The 17,511-nt window shown below is 38.2% G+C and overlaps 1 protein-coding gene across 8 annotated transcripts in view; it reads left to right on the forward strand.

The window, feature by feature from the left end:
* RBMS3 (RNA binding motif single stranded interacting protein 3) overlaps positions 1 to 17,511 on the forward strand; it is a 702,138-nt gene that overhangs the window by 434,666 nt on the left and 249,961 nt on the right. For all 8 annotated transcript variants that reach the window (XM_077760752.1, XM_077760745.1, XM_077760748.1 and 5 more), the window contains exon 5: positions 9,216 to 9,373. In XM_077760752.1, the coding sequence (XP_077616878.1) occupies positions 9,216 to 9,373 (158 nt within the window). The remainder of the gene's footprint in view (positions 1 to 9,215; positions 9,374 to 17,511) is intronic.

Consider the following 17,511-nt stretch of genomic DNA (forward strand, 5'->3'; position numbering starts at 1 on the left):
GAGCCTAGTAATAAATCATTAATCTTTTTAGCTCATAAATGATAGGAACATTGTTCTGTTCACCCTCCCCCACCATGATATATTTCTAGATTCTCTTGCTAATACAGTAGCCACATTTTAAGGATCTCATCTTCATTGGACATGCCCACCTCCAAAGAATTTAACGTCTAGTAAGTGTGCACCTGTGAAGAATACAGAGGGACCAGTTCTAAACAGTAATAATTGTTCTGTTATAAACATGATTTACATTTAGTTAGTGACTGTCCTCTTGACATGCCCTAAATTTCTTTATTTTTAATTTAATAGTAATTATGGAAAGAATAATGAGTTACTGAGTTTCTCCTATGTAGCTGGCACTGTACTAAATTTTAGTGCAATGTATCATTAAATTCCTGGGGTGCCTATGTGGCTCAGTTGGTTAAGTGTTTTACTCCTGATTTCTGTTTAGCTCATGTTCTCATGATTCATGAGATCAAGCCCTGTGTTGGGCTCTGTGCTGACACTGTGGAGCCAGCTTGGGATTCTCTCTCTCCCTCCCTCTCTCTTTCTGCCCCTTCATTGCTCATGTTCACTCGCTCTTTCTCTCTCATTCTCTCTCTAAAAACAAATAAATAAATAAACCTTAATAAACCAATACATAAATAAATATTTGATACTATTTTACCATAACATAATGATTATATGGATCCTATCTAACAGCAAATAATTTATATATGATAGTATTATATACTATTATATACAAGTAATATATTGTTACTATTATTATTATACACAATTAATATCTTGTAGCAATGAATATTTTAGGATAAGTGTGCCCCCTACAATATGTGAGAATACTTACACTAAAAAAGTTATTTGTCATTTATCAGAAATTCACATTTAATGAGGTGCCCTTATTTTATCAGGCTTCCCTAATTTCCTAGACACAGTGTTAGCCACGTGAGCTCCATTGCACAATTCTAAGAGTAACTCCTTGCATTGTGGTTTGGGGCTGTCATCTACCTAGAATACAACGAGAAGGGTTGCCCTTGAGTGGAACTCTACATCTCTAGCATCTTTTACATCTCAGAGATACATTCATGTATATTTCACATGTTCAGGGACCCTCAGCAAATCTAAGCTGCCACGTCCTAGGCAGAGGATACAAAATGGTTGGCACTTCTCCCTATTTAGATGTGATATAATAGGGTAACGTGGTAACCGGATAGGTGTATTCATGTCATTTCTGTACTTCCAGTCACTTGAAAGAGGATCATAGTCATTATCAACAAATCAAGTGACAACTTTCTGTCCCAGAGTTCACAACAGACTGATAAAACAGACATTTCTGGAGAGCCCCCTCAGAGAGGTGGATTGGACTCTGAGAAAATGTGGTACAATCTGTTTACAATATTGAGTAGTTCTCTATAGTTTGGTTTCCTGTTCTCATTTCTGACTGTCAGGACCCAGAGTACAAAACCATACATATTTGTGATACAGTAATATATTACAATAAAACTATAGAGAGATCTCAATATTGTAATATGTTAATGTAGCATTTTCTCACAGGAGAAACCATCACGTCAGGGCTGATAACGGGCGGTACTGAGCTCGAGTTCATGAGGTGCATGTGGAGGGAGAAGTCAAGGAAAGCCAGGAATCCAATCTGGCCACCTGTTCCAGGACCACAGGTAATTCAAATTCAGTCATAAAGACTCGAGAGGCTCATTTAATTATTCACTGCTCATCTCAACTTGAGGCTGCTCAATTGATCTAGAAATAAAAACCTTAAAGAACAGCGCAAAAGACCAGCAGTGCAGGCTGTCTTGAGCACCTGGCGTGGTTCCAGTCAGGCCTCTGCCATGTTCATTTTCCAGAATGAAACCCTCCAGTTGAACTTGAGGACATGAACTCCAGTTGCCAATGCTATGCTTGCATTAAATCTGAAATAATTCAATGTTTCTTTTAAAACATGTGTTCCTTATAGAGATTGTTCTTATTGGTTCTTATTTTAGGGAAATTGTTGTTATTGATGCCGTGGGAGGCAAAACTCACATGCATTATCCTCCTCCAACTCCATCACCATGGGAAACTAGGGGAGGAGAAATCACCCTTTCTCTTTTAGTCAGAGGGAGAAGGCTATCGAAAACACATGGTGACCCCCTTCACTACTTAGCAAACAGGACAGGGGACATGTTTATTAGGCACCATGTAGGGGTGAAAGCCGACTTCTTGGAAGTCCTTCTTTACTTTTTCCTTTGTTCTCTAATGCATAACCTTAGATATGGGATTCCAGAACATCTATCTCAGGGAAAGGCAGTGCTTCTCTCAAAGGCTATAGCTCTGTGGCTAAGGAATACAGAAGTCCTGTCAACAGAGTTGACAAAATTAACCCATTGTCTTAGAGTTCTTCAGAGAAATGGAATCAATAGGAGATAAATATATTTATAAAATATACATATATTACATATATGTATTTATCATATGGAACCTACTCACATGATTATGGAGGCTGACAAGCCCCAAGATCTACAGTCATCAAGTAGGAGGCACCAGGGGAGCTGATGGGTATATAGTTCCAGTGTGAAGGCCACCAGGCTTAAGACCCAAGAAGAACCAGTGTGTCATTTTGAGCCTGAAGGCAGGAAAAATAAGTGGTCCTGGCTTGAAGGCCCTCAGGTGAGAAGAATACTCTCTTGACTCGGGAGCTCAGTCCTTTTGTTCTGTTCAGGTCTTCAACTTAGCAGATGAGACCCACCCACATTAGAAGAACAGTCCACTTTACTCAGTCAACAGATTCAAATGTTAAACTCATCAAGAAAACATCCTCACAGATACATTCAGAATAATGTTTGACAAAACCATCTGTGTCCCCCATGGCACAGTGGAGTTGGCATATAAAATAACCAGCAGGCACGTGTATGGTACTGAAGCAAATATGGCGAGAACTGTCAGCTTCCTCCAGGTCTTATTTAGAGGTGCCATAACTTCAACAGCCATGCACCAAACATGCTGAGAATATTACTAGACAACTTTATACAACGTTAGTGATAAACTAGTTCCAAAACCTCCGATGCCTTTAGGCCAATTGTTTACGTGGGAGGGAGGCTCTGACTCCTTGCTTCTGTTTCAGGGTGAGAGAAAACAGGTTTTATTATTATTAACTTTTAAATTGCTACAACACTTAAAATAGACTATTCCATTAAAAAACAATTTCTCCTTTGTCTCCCCATTGATTTTCCTTTCTATAGGTGAGATAGGCAAACCTCAGTGTTGATGTAGTCTAGTAGAAAGAATACCAGATTGGGGTGCCTAGGTGGCTCAGTCGGTTAAGCGTTCAACTTTGGCTCAGCTCATGATCTCACGGTTACTGGATTCGAGCCCTGCTTCGAGCTCTGTGCTGACAGCTCAGAGCCTGGAGCCTGTTTCAGATTCTGTGTCTCCCTCTCTCTCTGACCCTCCCCTGCTCACGCTGTCTCTCTCTCTTAGAAATAAATAAATAAATAAATAAATAAATAAATACAGTGAAAAAAAGAAAGAAAGAATACCAGATCAAGAGTCAAAAAGTATCACTTACGATGTTGTTTATTTGCCTACTAAGCCATCTGACCTTGCTAACCTTTCCAAGATATCAGAACCAGTTTTCTCATTTGTAGAATGGAGGTAATAACTCTTACCTTTCCTACCTTGTAGGATTATTACAAAGGATCACATGAAATAAAATGGTCCTGAACGACTTTGAATACTGTAAAACTCTGCTCTATGTTTTCAAAGTATTATATCATCACATGTTTGCTTTAAAGTTATTTCAGACTTCCTACGGCTATTTCTGGGTGTTTTGTCGTCCCTGCTTCAGATAATTCATCTTGAGATATTTTTGTCTAATTGTTCAAAAATGACTATAAATTGGTAACACAATTTTGTGATTAAAAATAGGACTTGACAGTATATAAAGTAACCAAAAACTGATAACCATAGAGTATTATAATATGATGGGTGAGGGGAAGGAATCTAGTCCCCTAAAACACTGTTACTTAAAGTTTGGTCCACAAAATGGTATCATTCACAATGAAATAAGTAACAGAAATTGAAAGTAAGCATTTAAAACCTTATAAAATTTAATTCAAATGTAATTTTGGCCTAACAAATGTAATAATAAAAAAATACTGCTTTATTTTGCATATCTTTCAAACTTGATTTTATTCTCTGTTAACATATTTTTATTGTATTTTACAAATATTGGTCTGTGACAGATTGAAAATTAAAACAGTCTTCACCCCAGGTAGATTGATAAACATTGCTCAAAGACTCTGATGCTAATAATTATTTCATAAATATTTAAATAGTTTCAGCAAGTCTGAGTGTTATCATAGTAAGTTTTAAAGTCTTGTTCTACTAACTACCTTTTTCAGAATCATGTGTATATAATAGCCATAATGCATATCCAAAAAACATCTCTAGATACTATTGGTTTACAAGCTCCTTTGGAGCTTCCCAGGTGTAATCTGAAACTGGTCCCAGGACTCAGTGGGTGGGGAGAGATGGAAGGAAAGAGTCAAGCCAGGTAGGTAAGCAGTAGGTTTCAGTAGGTTTCATGAGTTAAAGGAACTTACGTACGAGACTTTGGCAGCAGTGAAATGATTAGATCTCTGTACCCACGGTCCAAATCTTAAAAGTTTATCTAAAAGCCTTAACTGGGGTTCAGTCACATATGCCATCCAGATGGTCTCCCCATCACATCATTATCTCAAGGCTGTGTCCCTGGAGCAGCCCCTGGAGTGGAGAAAGCAAGGGGAATCCACAGTCCAAGGACAGCGGAGGGGGTGAGGAGCCTCCAACTGCCCAGGTACAACTAATGGATCAAACCAGTGATCACGTTTTTTCTTCTCAGTGATTTTCCCCAACAGATGTAACCTTTGATCTAGATAAGGGCAACCATTATTAGCCTCCATTTGTATTCATTTCCTTAGCCACCTTGGAATGTTCTGAAACTCCGAAGTTGTCTTAAACTGTTAAAGAGCAATGGAGTGGCAATAAATCTTATTTGGCAATTTACATATACAAAAAAATCCAAGCAAAAGGAAGTCATTTCAAGAAAAAATAAATTATTTACACATTCTTGAGTGAAATGACAGGTCTCTGCTTTCATTCATAATGGAGAGGATACTTTGCTGTTTCACAGTCTCATGACAGAATTAAATAATAAATCAAGAAATCCTTGCATGAAAAGGTGTACAAAGAGACCAAAAATGGGGAGTTACTTTTGGTGACTTGGTCAATTCAGTGTACTACGTGTATGAATTATAATCATACACTTCTACAAATGAGTCATTGCGGAGTATTCATTCAGTGAGTGTGTAAAATACTGACCAATGCTATCAACTTTTTTTTATTTTTTGATAGCCTTAACTCTGTAGCTAAAGCTAATTGATGAATAAGCAAAAATGAATAAAACAAAGACTTCAGATATATTAATTATCGTCTGTACTAATATTCCTTTGAACTACAACCCACTATTCATTGTTTCTTAAGAGAAAAGGCAGTGACATGAAATGGTGAGAACATCATGCCATGTGAAAAGAAAGTTCTCTTTCTAGCTTGTTGCTAGCGGGGTGGACTTGAGCAAGTTATAACTACTCCTTTAACTTTCTTTTCTCCATTTATGAAATGATCAGATTAAAGAATATGTCCCTTAAGGTCCATTCTGTAACTAAATGATCATGCAAATTTAAGTTAAAAAGTTTTCTTTAAAAAAAAAAGTTTTCTTAAAGTTGTTTTGATTACAATTCTCACAGGATAATTTTTTTCTGAAAAGTTAAAAGTCAAGCACTCTAGTTTATCATGCCAAAGAAGCTTTGAAAGTTGCCATCAGTTTACATAGACCTGATATATAGATAACATTAAAAGTAAAATATAAATGTACGCATTACTCTAAAGTTCATTCTGTGCAGAAGTCAAATTCTGTTGTCACATCAACAAACACATTCAAGACTAATACTGCATTTCAAAGGACAGAATTACTCAATAAATAACAGTGCCCAACATTACATCCTTTCTGTGAATACAAATTAAAGAATAACACTCTCCAATGCTATCAGGTCTCTGTGAATACAAAGTAAGGAGTTAGCCTGGCTGTTTGAATATGGATTCAGATAATAGATTACTGACCACTCCCTTATGAACTAAGTTCTGCGTATTTATCACACATCATTTTGAGAAGCTTCAATGCATTCTACACCTGGAGAATTTGGAAATGAATTTGAATCAGGATAAACTAATATAGTTTTGCCTAGAGAAAATGAAAAAGGCTGTATAGTACCCTGCGTTAGTAGACTGGACGGCTTTGGTGGTTTATTTAGCCTGATCAAAGACAAAGGGGTGCAGAATGCTGGCCAAATCCGAACCCATTCATGGGACTACCATGTGCTGTAGCCCCCTCTCTGAGAAATTCAGGTTTAATGTCCGAATTCCCAATCTGTGAGACATGTATCTCTCATGGAACTTGAGTAGATCTAGGTGTGTGGGATCCAGAAATTGCATCATAAGAAAATTATTCTTCCCAGAACAAAAAGAATTCATCTGGTGCCAGCATGTTTGTCACACCTCTCTCACTTCCGCATCTTGTCTGTAACTGAGACAAAGTCAACCATGAGAGTCAATGCCTTTTGCAAACAAGCAGCATCTAGCTATAATTTAATAGCACTTATTTGGTTCCTGTTCTTACAGTAACCTATTTTTGCCTAGTAATACCAGATTTTTTAGTTTGGTAGTAACACAAATTACTTTTTAAATGAACTTATTTAGGGCTAGAGGTATGTTGATTTAAAGAAAGCTTTTCAGGGGTACCTGGGTGGCTCAGTCGGTTAAAGTGTCCGACTTCAGCTCAGGTCCTGATCCTGTGGTTCGTGAGTTCAAGTGCCGCACTGGGCTCTGTGCTGAGAGCTAAGAGCCTGGAGCCTGCTTCCAATTCTCTGTCTCCGTCTCTCTCTGCCCTGTTCCCACTCATGCTCTCTCTTTTTCTCAAAAATAGATATTAAAAAAAATTTTTTAAAGAAAGCTTTTCAGTAAATAAAAAAAATTACGTGGCTGGCAAAAATTTCTCAGGTGAAATGCAGGTGATTGAGGCTCGGGAAACACTGGGCTAGTGAGAATCACACTAGCTGGAGGATAGGAAACTGGTTGCTGAATCTAATTCCAACCCTGTCACTAATTATCAGATTGTCCTTGGGCAAGATGATGAATCTTCATGGCTCTGTTTCTTCATTATCCGATGAATATAATGATATTTGCCAAGCTACCTTTGGAGTGATAATATAAAGATTAAAATTAAATGATGGGTAGTGAAATAGTTTAAATGGTGTATATGCATAAGATTCTTAATGTATTTTTTTGTCTTTTGTCTTTTTTTTTCTTTCCACCACCCCAGCAAAACAAACATGCAAATAAACAAACAACAATAACAAAAAAACTATAATCATGATCATTTAGGAAAGGATAACAGATAATATCATCCTGTTTCTCTCTAAGATCATGCTATTTTTTAATGTGTGTGTGTGTGTGTGTGTGTGTGTGTGTGTTAGAGAGAGAGAGGAGGAGAGAGAGACTCATTATAGTTGCATAGTTTCTGCATTGACACTATTCCGAAATACTAAAGTTGTGTTTTCTTTTTCTGATTGATTATATGTTTATGTTTACCATTTTCCATGGTGGTACAAAAGCTTGGAAACTAAACTATGTATAGAAAATTAATGTAATGATTGAGCTTATTAATAAGAAAGCATAATAAAAATATTATGACCTATCTGGATGTCTAGAGCTGTTAGAAACAGTGGTTCAGGTGGCTCAGTGAGTTGAACGTCTAACTCGTGATTTCGGCTCAGGTCCTGATCCCAGGGCCATGGGAATGATCACCACATCAGCTCCATGCTAAACAGGGAGCACGCTTAAGATTCTCTCTCTCTCCCTCTGCCCCTCTCCCCTACTTGAACTCTCTCTGTTTCTCAAATAAAACAAAAAACTAAACTAACAACAATAGTGTTTTTATACTAAAAGGTGTTTTTTTGACTTGAAATAATATTTGGAATCTTGCTCATTGTATTTTTTCATCATCCCTAGAACCTCACATATTCTACAGAAGATTTATCTTCACAAAAGATGTTTTACTATTATTACATAATGTTATTTCCTATAGATTTCAGATTTTTTTCCAAACAAATTTCACTTATCCTTGAAGTTAAGATTGTTGTTTTGGTTAAAATATAACGGTGCAGTTAAATATATGATATATTTTTATATTAATCTTTATAATATGGCAGGTGTNTTAATTCATTGTGTGACATAGGGAATGTCCATACACACAGAGAAAGTGCTAGCAATTGTTTGGGTTCTCATTCTATTAAGGAAACTTACTGCTGTTGGATTAGAAAAGGATAGACATCATTATCTCGTTCATGTATAAATGTTTGCGTATGGTGTAGAATAGCCTTTTCCAAACTTGAGCATCATCAGAATCACCTGGGGGGCTTGTCAAAACACAGATGGCTTGCCCCACCCTCAAAGTTAAGTAGCTCTGGGGTAAGCCCTGAGAACTTGCATTTTTAGCAAATTCCACAATGATGCTGAAGCTGATGTGATAACCCTCCTCCCCCAGCCATTGGTCTAGTGGAAGGCAGCTGGACAGTGAGGCCTATGGAGCTTGGTGATAGCCCCAGATTTCAGCCCTGGCTTTTGATACGTATGAGCTGTGTAACTTGGACAAGTTAGAGATCAATTTTGTCTTCTGTAAAATGGTAACAATCATATTTATTGGGGATATTGAATCAAAGAATGCATAGTAACTGTGTATAACAGTGCTTAGCCCCATTATAAGCATTCACTGAATGCAACATTAGTAACTAGTGGAGATGGTAACTGAGGCAGTTGTAGTAAAAGTGGTAGTTAGTGGTAATCAAAAAGAATACACATTTCCTTACTTCATTTGCAATAAAACTTTTATTGTTCTTTTCTAAGGAGGCTGAACAGAAAGCTTGGTTTTCATTTATGACATTGTTTCTATAAGAAACACTCCACAGAATGGGAATTCGTGGAAAAGAGGTCGTACCCTTAGAAAAAGAACATTCAAGAGTGTGTTGGAGATTGGAATCTATATTGCAGTTCAAGCAAAAGTTTATCCATTTGTGGAATAAGTGTTTTTCAGTATTCAGAATTCATGCATTTGTTTCTTTTCTTTCCCTTAGCAACAAGAGCAAGACCCAACAAACCTATACATCTCAAACCTCCCCATTTCTATGGATGAGCAGGAACTTGAGAATATGCTGAAACCCTTTGGACATGTCATTTCTACAAGAATACTAAGAGATGCTAATGGAGTCAGCAGAGGCGTTGGCTTTGCCAGGTAAAACACTTGTTACATACATGTACTACTTGTCTTTCCTCATGATTCACTTTTAAGTCCATTTCTCTCTAGCACCAGGGCCCAATGCAATAGAATATTTAACCCCTCCCCCCAAAAAAAGTAGTTTTTCAAACCGACTCTGTATCTTGGCTTCAATCCAAAGAATTCCCATGTAATTATAAATATGTTGTGCTTGCTGAAATGTGTACATAGAATGGTTATTTGTGTCTTGGGTCATAATGATATGCACACCCAGTTCCCAGTTCTCTCTATGCCTGTAGATTAGCAAAATCAGATGCTGCCAATTTCTGCTCGTGGTAATAAATGCCCAGTACCCCAAAGCTAAAGAGCCCATGTGGTGAACAAAGCATCCAAATGTTTTTGCATTGATTTCCAAAGAAATAGACGATAGAATTTCTCAGTCAAGAGATGGATGAGAAGAAAGAATTTGAGAGACAGGAATTGTTGGGAAGTCCCAAGGAACCCAGAAAAATATGGGGGGGTTAGAGGGCATCTGCATTTAAGAGGCTCTTGCTGTGTGGCTTTGATGTTTTACACAGAACAGAAAAAAAGCAAATTGTACTTTATTCATTGTCAGAAAAGAAAAAGTAGTTTTCATCTTAACTTTAAGGGAATGTTTACAAAAGAAGATCTCAGCCAGGAATAGAGTTAAAATGGTTGTACCTGCTGTGCTTTCATGAAAAACAAAGCTTAAAGAAACCACAGAGAGAAAGAAACTGCTCAACAACAAAGAACGAGAGTAAAAGCTGTGTCTCCGTGGCTTGGTGTGTTTATGGGTCTCCAGCTGACTTAACATGGATGAGTGGATGGATGTTCGTGTCATCTGGAAGTCAGCCCATTACAGACAGGTGTGTCCCCTTATCATGAACCCGGCCATTATGTGGAACACCATTCCAAACTGACTTTTATTAACCCACTTTGAAAGATAACAAATTGTAAAATAAATATGAACCGACCTCGAACTTGACTTCTAGAAGTCATGGACCACGTCTTAAAATCCTGATTCCCCCACCATGTTCTAGTAGACTGGTAGGTATATACAAGATGCATGATGATTTGAAGATAAATAAGCAGAGTGAAGAAAATCTCCTTGACTTGAATGTATGCTTGAGGCATTCACTTTTTTCAGATCATTGGTAACTGTTCCTTTGCATCCCTTAGGCTGAGCTAATCATATCACCCAGGGCTATGAATTTTGCCAGTATAATGACTCTTGGATAGTGTATAACCTGCCGTTGGAGGGCTGGCCAGTGTGGGAATTCCCTGAAATGCCACACATCCTTTTGGTTCTTCTTCTACTTCTCCTCCCCTAGAAAACTCTCTCTACCAAATTAGTTTTTCCTTCATGTGTACTCCTGTTGAGAAATAACATATTTCAACTTTATCAAGAGAAACATTTTCTAAGATCTATGGTGATTTTTTTTTAACACAGGGTTTTTGGTATAGAGTATATTCATTTGCAAGGGCTGCCATAACAGGATACAAAAGACTGGGTGGCTTAAACAACAAAAATTATTTTCCCACAGTTCTGGAAGCCAGAAGTCTAAGATCATAGTGCCGGTAGGTTTGGTTTCTTCTGAGGCCTCTTGCCTTGTCTTGTAGATGACCTTGTCTTCCCCATATCTTCACACAGTCTTCCTTGTGTGTCTGCATCTTAATCTCCTCTTTTTAAAAGGACATCAGTCAAATTGGATGAGGACCCATCCTTATGAGGTCCTATCTCCATATACAGTCACATTATGAGGTATTGGGGGCTAGGACTTCGACATAGGAATTGGTTGAGGGGGAGGCTCAGTGCAGCTTATAACACAGAGATTGGGCTGATCATTTCCCTCACTTTTTTCTTCTCTATATGCTTTCACTTTCCTTAAAATGAAGAATATTCTTCTTAGTGCAGAACCAAGTAATGTACATTGTAAGAGGCAAACCTATAATCATAGTATATGGAGTCATGAATGAATAAAACCTGTAAAGTTTTTGTTTCCTTTAGGAACTGAGGAAAAGTGGGAAATTAAATTATTCTTTTATGCCTGCTTCGAAGGCAGCCTCTCTCTTTTGGTGCATTTTCATAGAGAAGCTATAAATGATTCTTTAAAATACAGATATGAACATGTCGGGGGCCTCCATATGGCCCGAGTGATTGGATTGACCAGCCTTGCCAACATCATCCCTGACATCATTACCCCTGACATCACTCACCTTCCTGGCCCTCTGCCTTCCTGCCCTGTGTCCGGGGCACAGGAAGCCCTTCTTGACTGTTGCACTGGTCATGACTCTTACCCTGGCTTCTGCCTACTTATCCTTCAGATACTGGCTTAAATGCCTTTTCTTGAAAGAACGCTTTACTGACCTCTAACTCCAGCCTTCAAAGTTAGGTGGTCATGTTACAGCTCCTGTCAATGTTGTGTTCCAGATAAAATTTATCAAAACCATAATAAATTCACTATTTAATTTGTGTCTTCACCCACTGGATTCTATATTTGCATAAATCATATTTCCTTTCACTGTTGGAAGGATGGATGGGTGGATGGTAGTTAGCATAATTCCCTTTCTATGGAGTTCCTGAATGACTAAACTCTAAGCGGTGGTATTTTCAAACTTTGAGCTTTGAATATGAATTATCAGTCACATTGTAAACTGAGACTTGGGTCTCCATACTCTAAATCATGGTATTTTCCAGTTTCAGAAAGTTAGCACATGGGTGGAAAAGGAAAACATAGGTTCAAATCAAGGCAGTTATTTCATATTCCTAAGAGATCAAAAGAAAATATGACCCTGTCTCTTTTGTAAGAAGCCAGAAAACTGATGAAAAATCAGTATTTCATTCTCCATGTGTCTTAGACTTGAGATTCCAAGGAGCAGGATCCCACATAATGTATCTAATTTGATGACGTGAGGATATAATTTTGGCTATATCAAATATAAGCGAGTCTGCCCAAATTCCTCTTTCCTCAAAATTGGACATTTGCTCTGCATTTTCTCAAACACTGTGGCAACTGCCTTAATAAGCACGATCATTCACAAATTAACCCTTGCACAAGTTTTCCTTCTTTTCATTTATTTATTTATTGATTTTTAGTATAATTTTCTTTTAATTTTAGGGAGAGCATGAGTTGGGGAAAGGGGCAGAGAGAGAGAAAGAGAATCTTAATCTTAATCTCCATGCTAAGCATGGAACCCAACTTGGGGCTTTATCTCCCAGTTGTGAGAACATGACCTGAGCCAAAATCAAGAGTAGGACACTTTACTGACTAAGCGACCCAGGCACCCTGCCTCCTTTTTAAATAACCCTCTTTTTCTGGCCACCCATTTCTCATTTAGAGCTCTTTTTCTGAACCACAACACAGAGATGACTTGAGTGACTGTTTTCTCATTTATTCCCAGGATAGTGCACAGTTAGTGGATTATGTGTAATGGATAAGTGTAGTCTCCAGGACAAAAACCTCAGCGTTGCTTGGGAAATTGTTAGAAATGCAATTTGGGGGCCCTATCCCAGATCTACTGAATCAGCAATGATCAGGGCTGGATGGGGTATCACAATCTTTGTTTTGTTTTTTAATTTTTTTAATGTTTATTTCTTTTTGAGAGACAGAGAGAAACAGAGCATGGGCAGGGAGGGGCAGAGAAAGAGAGATACACAGAATCTGAAGCAGACTCCAGGCTCTGGGCTGTCAGCACAGAGCCCGATGTAGGACTCGAACCCATGAACCATGAGATCATGACCTGAGCCAAAGTGGAACACTCAACTGACTGAGACGCCCAGGTGCCCCAATGTTTTAACAAGCACTTTAGGTGACTCTCATGCTCTCTAAACTGAGAAGCATTACCTCAGAATGTTAGGACTGGTTCTTTTTTTTTTTTTTTAATGTTTATTTATTTCTAGGAGACAGAGAGAGAGACAGCGTGAGCAGGGGAGGGTCAGAGAGAGAGAGGGAGTCACAGACTGAAACAGGCTCCAGGCTCTGAGCTGGCAGTCAGCACAGAGCCTGACGCGGGGCTCGAACCCACGAACCGTGAGATCATGACCTAAGCGAAAGTTGGACGCTTAACCAACTAAGCCACCCAGGCACCCCTGTTAGGACTGGTTCTTAAATCATCTGGAAGGCCTGCAAAATCTCAAATTGCTGGACTTCATTCTTAGAAATGTTTCTCGATGGAGCTGATTCCTGTTGATACCTCCATCACACTGCAGCACTTTCTCTCATGCATGAGTCATGAATCCATCTTCCTTCCTGTTCTTCAAGTGTAGGACCATGTCGTGGTCTTCTTCCTGTCTGTCCCAGCACCTAGAATGTTGTCTGACACACAACTGATCTTCAGTACATTTTTGATGATGAACAGAAGAAATCACTTCAAGTGTTTCGGTTTTGTTTTTTGTTTGTGTTTGACTATAATGGTTTGCAGGGAGGATCATTTGATGATAATAAGCCAATTCTGAGATGAGTGTCCTGGAATTTTAGAGGAAACTACAGTCAAGTTAGCTCAACTGTTATTGATTTACAAATTGTTTCTTCCTCTAAAAGTTCATAGTGCCACAGGCACCATTAAAAAAGAATGCTTATTTGATTGGGAGAATGGTCGGCCTTTAATTGTACCTGGTAAATCATATGTATCTCTTGAATTTATTACTCTCTCAATTCACATAACCTGAATACGTTTTTCGGAAGGCTTCATTTTGAATATTACCATTGGTCACTTCTAACCCCAGATGTGGTCCTTGATTCATGTGCAAGAGATCCTAAAATTCTTTAACTAGAAAGAACCTCCCCCCATTATTATTTTACTTGCAAGCTATACATTAATCTGCTTTGATAACCATCTCTTCAAAGTAACGGTAGTATCTTCATTTTATATTTAAAACACTGAACTTCAAAGCATAGATTTGAATGCCAGTAGGGTGCACAGACAGCACAATTATAGCCTTTTCAAAGTTCCAGAAGCATGAGCTATATGTCACATTACAGACATTTTATTTTATTTTTTATGTTTCTTTATGTTTATGGGTTTTGTGTGTGTGTGTGTGTTTTTTTTCTACTCTCTTGTAACTTAAAACAATTTTGCAAGATCCACCACCCTCTAGGCAGCATTTTATAGCCAAGTCATAAACCTCTAAAAACAGCAGTTTATGGTGGGAATGCTGACAGACAAGTCAGACCCACTACTGCAGAGCTCATGGGTGCCAACAGACTACCTTGCCTTCCAGGGTGAGGATCAGAGCATAAATCAGCCTGAGGCTAGAGGGACATGACTGTGTGTTCACGTTATCCATTTCCCATTCCCAGAAACATGAGACCATTTGTCTAACAAAAATCACATTGAAAGAGTGTTATGTGAGGCTGGTGAAGAATGACCCAAAGTGCAGAAGGAATGGGGGGTAAACATTCGCAATTAATCCAGCTTCAACATCTGGGAACATAGAACTTCTTTAAGCAATGCATTTACTGTCCCCTGGTGAGCTAAAGAGCGTGAGACCGTTGAGCACGGAGACCTTTGTATTTTGCAGTATTTTTCACCCCTCCTCAGGACTCTTAATTTGATTCTCATGGAGTTTTGTTTGAATGACTTTTAACATATGGGCAGCTCTGTGTTCTACCCCCTCTTGACTGAATGAACGCGTTTTCCAACTAAATAATTTCAGTTCTTTCTTCTTGTAAAGCAAAAATAAATAAATAATTATGGTTATAGGCAGACAAATGCCAGCCTAATTATTAAAAATCAGTTATGAATAGCAGGTTAAAAATATTCTTTCTGTATTTTCTTTTCTTAGTGTTGAGTACCGTTACAATTTTGACACACCTTCTACTCCCAGATACGTCTCATTCCCTATCTGCTCTCACTTGCTGAAATATAGCAAAACTTTGAGAACAAGCATAATGAACAGATGGAATGTAAAAAATGACAAGGCAAATACCAAGGCTTCTTTTGTAGGCAAATATCTGACCCTGTAAAATGACCATCTAGCTCATCTAATTGAGTTTTCATCATTAACTATATGTTTTGATCGTATCCACCTTGAATCTATCTTTGCGTTAAAAATTCCCCCCTTGTTGTTTTGGCAGTAGTTTTGCCTTTACTACCTCAAAACTATATGGAATGAGGACATCAAATGTGAGCAAAGAAAATCTCTGAAGTGTAAATGTAGTGACTAGTAATCTAAACCACAGCTGTGCTTACACAAAAAGAGGTTACAGTGTTTGCTGAGATCGAAGAGAATAAAAGCTGTTACTCCTTGCAGTAATTTTATTTTTTTTGTTTGTTGTTTTTTATATCTTTATTTTATTTATTTTGAGAGACAGGGAGAGAGCACGGGAGGGCCAGAGAGAGAGAGAGAGAGAGAGAGAGAGAGAATCCCAAGCAGACTCCGCACTGTCCACACAGAGCCCAGGCTCTTGAACAGTGAGATCATGACTTGAGCAGAAATCAAGAGTCAGATGCTTAACCTACTGACCCACCCAGGTGCCCCAAATTCTTTCAGTAATTTTAATTCTTCGCCTAATTGCCAGCAAATGTGATCCACTGGAGAGTAAACTCCTGGTCCATTCTCAGCTTCTTGATCTTGGTTCTCATTTTAGGTGTTTTTTCCTTTATATCCATCTGTTTCTGCCCATTGTCTCTTTCTCTTCATTCATCCATAAATCATGATCATGGCTAGAGATATAGGAGAACATTCTGCTTTCTTTCCGTATATTCAGAGCCCTGGATTTGAAGATCCAAACCAACCAACCAACCAACCAACCAGTCAACCAAACAAACAAACAAGCAAATAAATACAATTGCATCAAATTGTCGTTAATTTTGAAATCTCCTGGACTCAACTCATGGCTTTATAAAAATTTAGAGGAGGGGAAACATATACTTTATTGTTTTATCATCATAAAATGAAATCACTGAATCCCAAAAATCATCCTCTGTGGGCTAAGATGAGAGTTCTGAATATTATTTACTCATGTAAAACTAAAATTGGAGAACGTTGTTACCTTGAAGTTGGAAGCAGTAACCACTGTGTGTACTCGGGGTCTGTAAGATTTCTCTGCCCTGTTCTGGCTGTAAGGACAAACCATAATGGGGACTCCCAGACCATCAGAAGGCTATGGGGATGTGAGGTAGGTTGTCTGCTTCTGGCCAATAAAGAAAAAAAACTGGGAGATATCATTTGGACTCACAAGTGTGAATTTTTTATTAGTATCTTTCCTGTATTCTCAGCTTTCTGTGAGTTGGATCAACCCATTTACTCACTCTGTGTGGTTATGAACATAGTGTAATGGGTCAGAAATAACTTAGCTTGCATCTGAGTTCTGTACCTGTGTTCATGGACAAGGTACATTTACCTCCTTTTTCCAATATGTAAAATGTATTTATTTATTCATTCATTTCACCCAATAAATATATCTTGGGCATTATACACTACCCGTAATTGTTCTAGATATAAAACCAAAATCAAACAGAGAGGTACACTAAAGTATGGCAGAATGAGAGGCTAGAAGCCAGAGACAGGAAACTTCTCTGAGGAGAGAGAGCATTGAAGCTGAGGTAAGGAACCAGCAGCCTATAAGCCTCTTGGTAAGGTTGGAGAGGGAATCCTGTTAAAGGGAAAAAGCGATCAGAGATATGAGGTGGGGCCAACTTTGGCATAGGTAAGAAACAGAAAGAAAGCAAAATTACTGTTTCATAGAGGAAAGAAAAGAGATCTAACGGAGAATAATATCTAGGAATCAAATGTGCCCGCACCTCAAAGAGATTGATTAAAAGTGATAATGAATTCCAATGGCATGTAGTGGTAGGATTTTTCTAGATCTAAACCCACAATACTTATAAATTCCTCTTTTATCTCAGTTTTAGTGTTTATAATTTAATGTTCTTCCATTTCTTTACCAAAATTTCTTTTGAAAACATTAACCTCTGGTTAAAAGACAGATTTAGGTTATGATGTCAACCAGAGGTAGGCAGATAATTTCAGAAACAAGCAGTTCCCAGACTGAGTGTAAAAGAAACCTTCGCCCCTCCCCTTAAATTTTTCTTGAAACACACAGCCTCCAGGATGATTTTGTTCCTCAAGCGTTGATAGTTTTATGGCATAGCCATCAGCATGCTGGCTGCACACAAAACTTCACCCCAAA

This window comes from Crocuta crocuta, unplaced genomic scaffold (genome assembly GCF_008692635.1).
Source record: "Crocuta crocuta isolate KB4526 unplaced genomic scaffold, BGI_CrCroc_1.0 scaffold253, whole genome shotgun sequence".
In the NCBI taxonomy this organism is placed as follows: domain Eukaryota; kingdom Metazoa; phylum Chordata; class Mammalia; order Carnivora; family Hyaenidae; genus Crocuta; species Crocuta crocuta.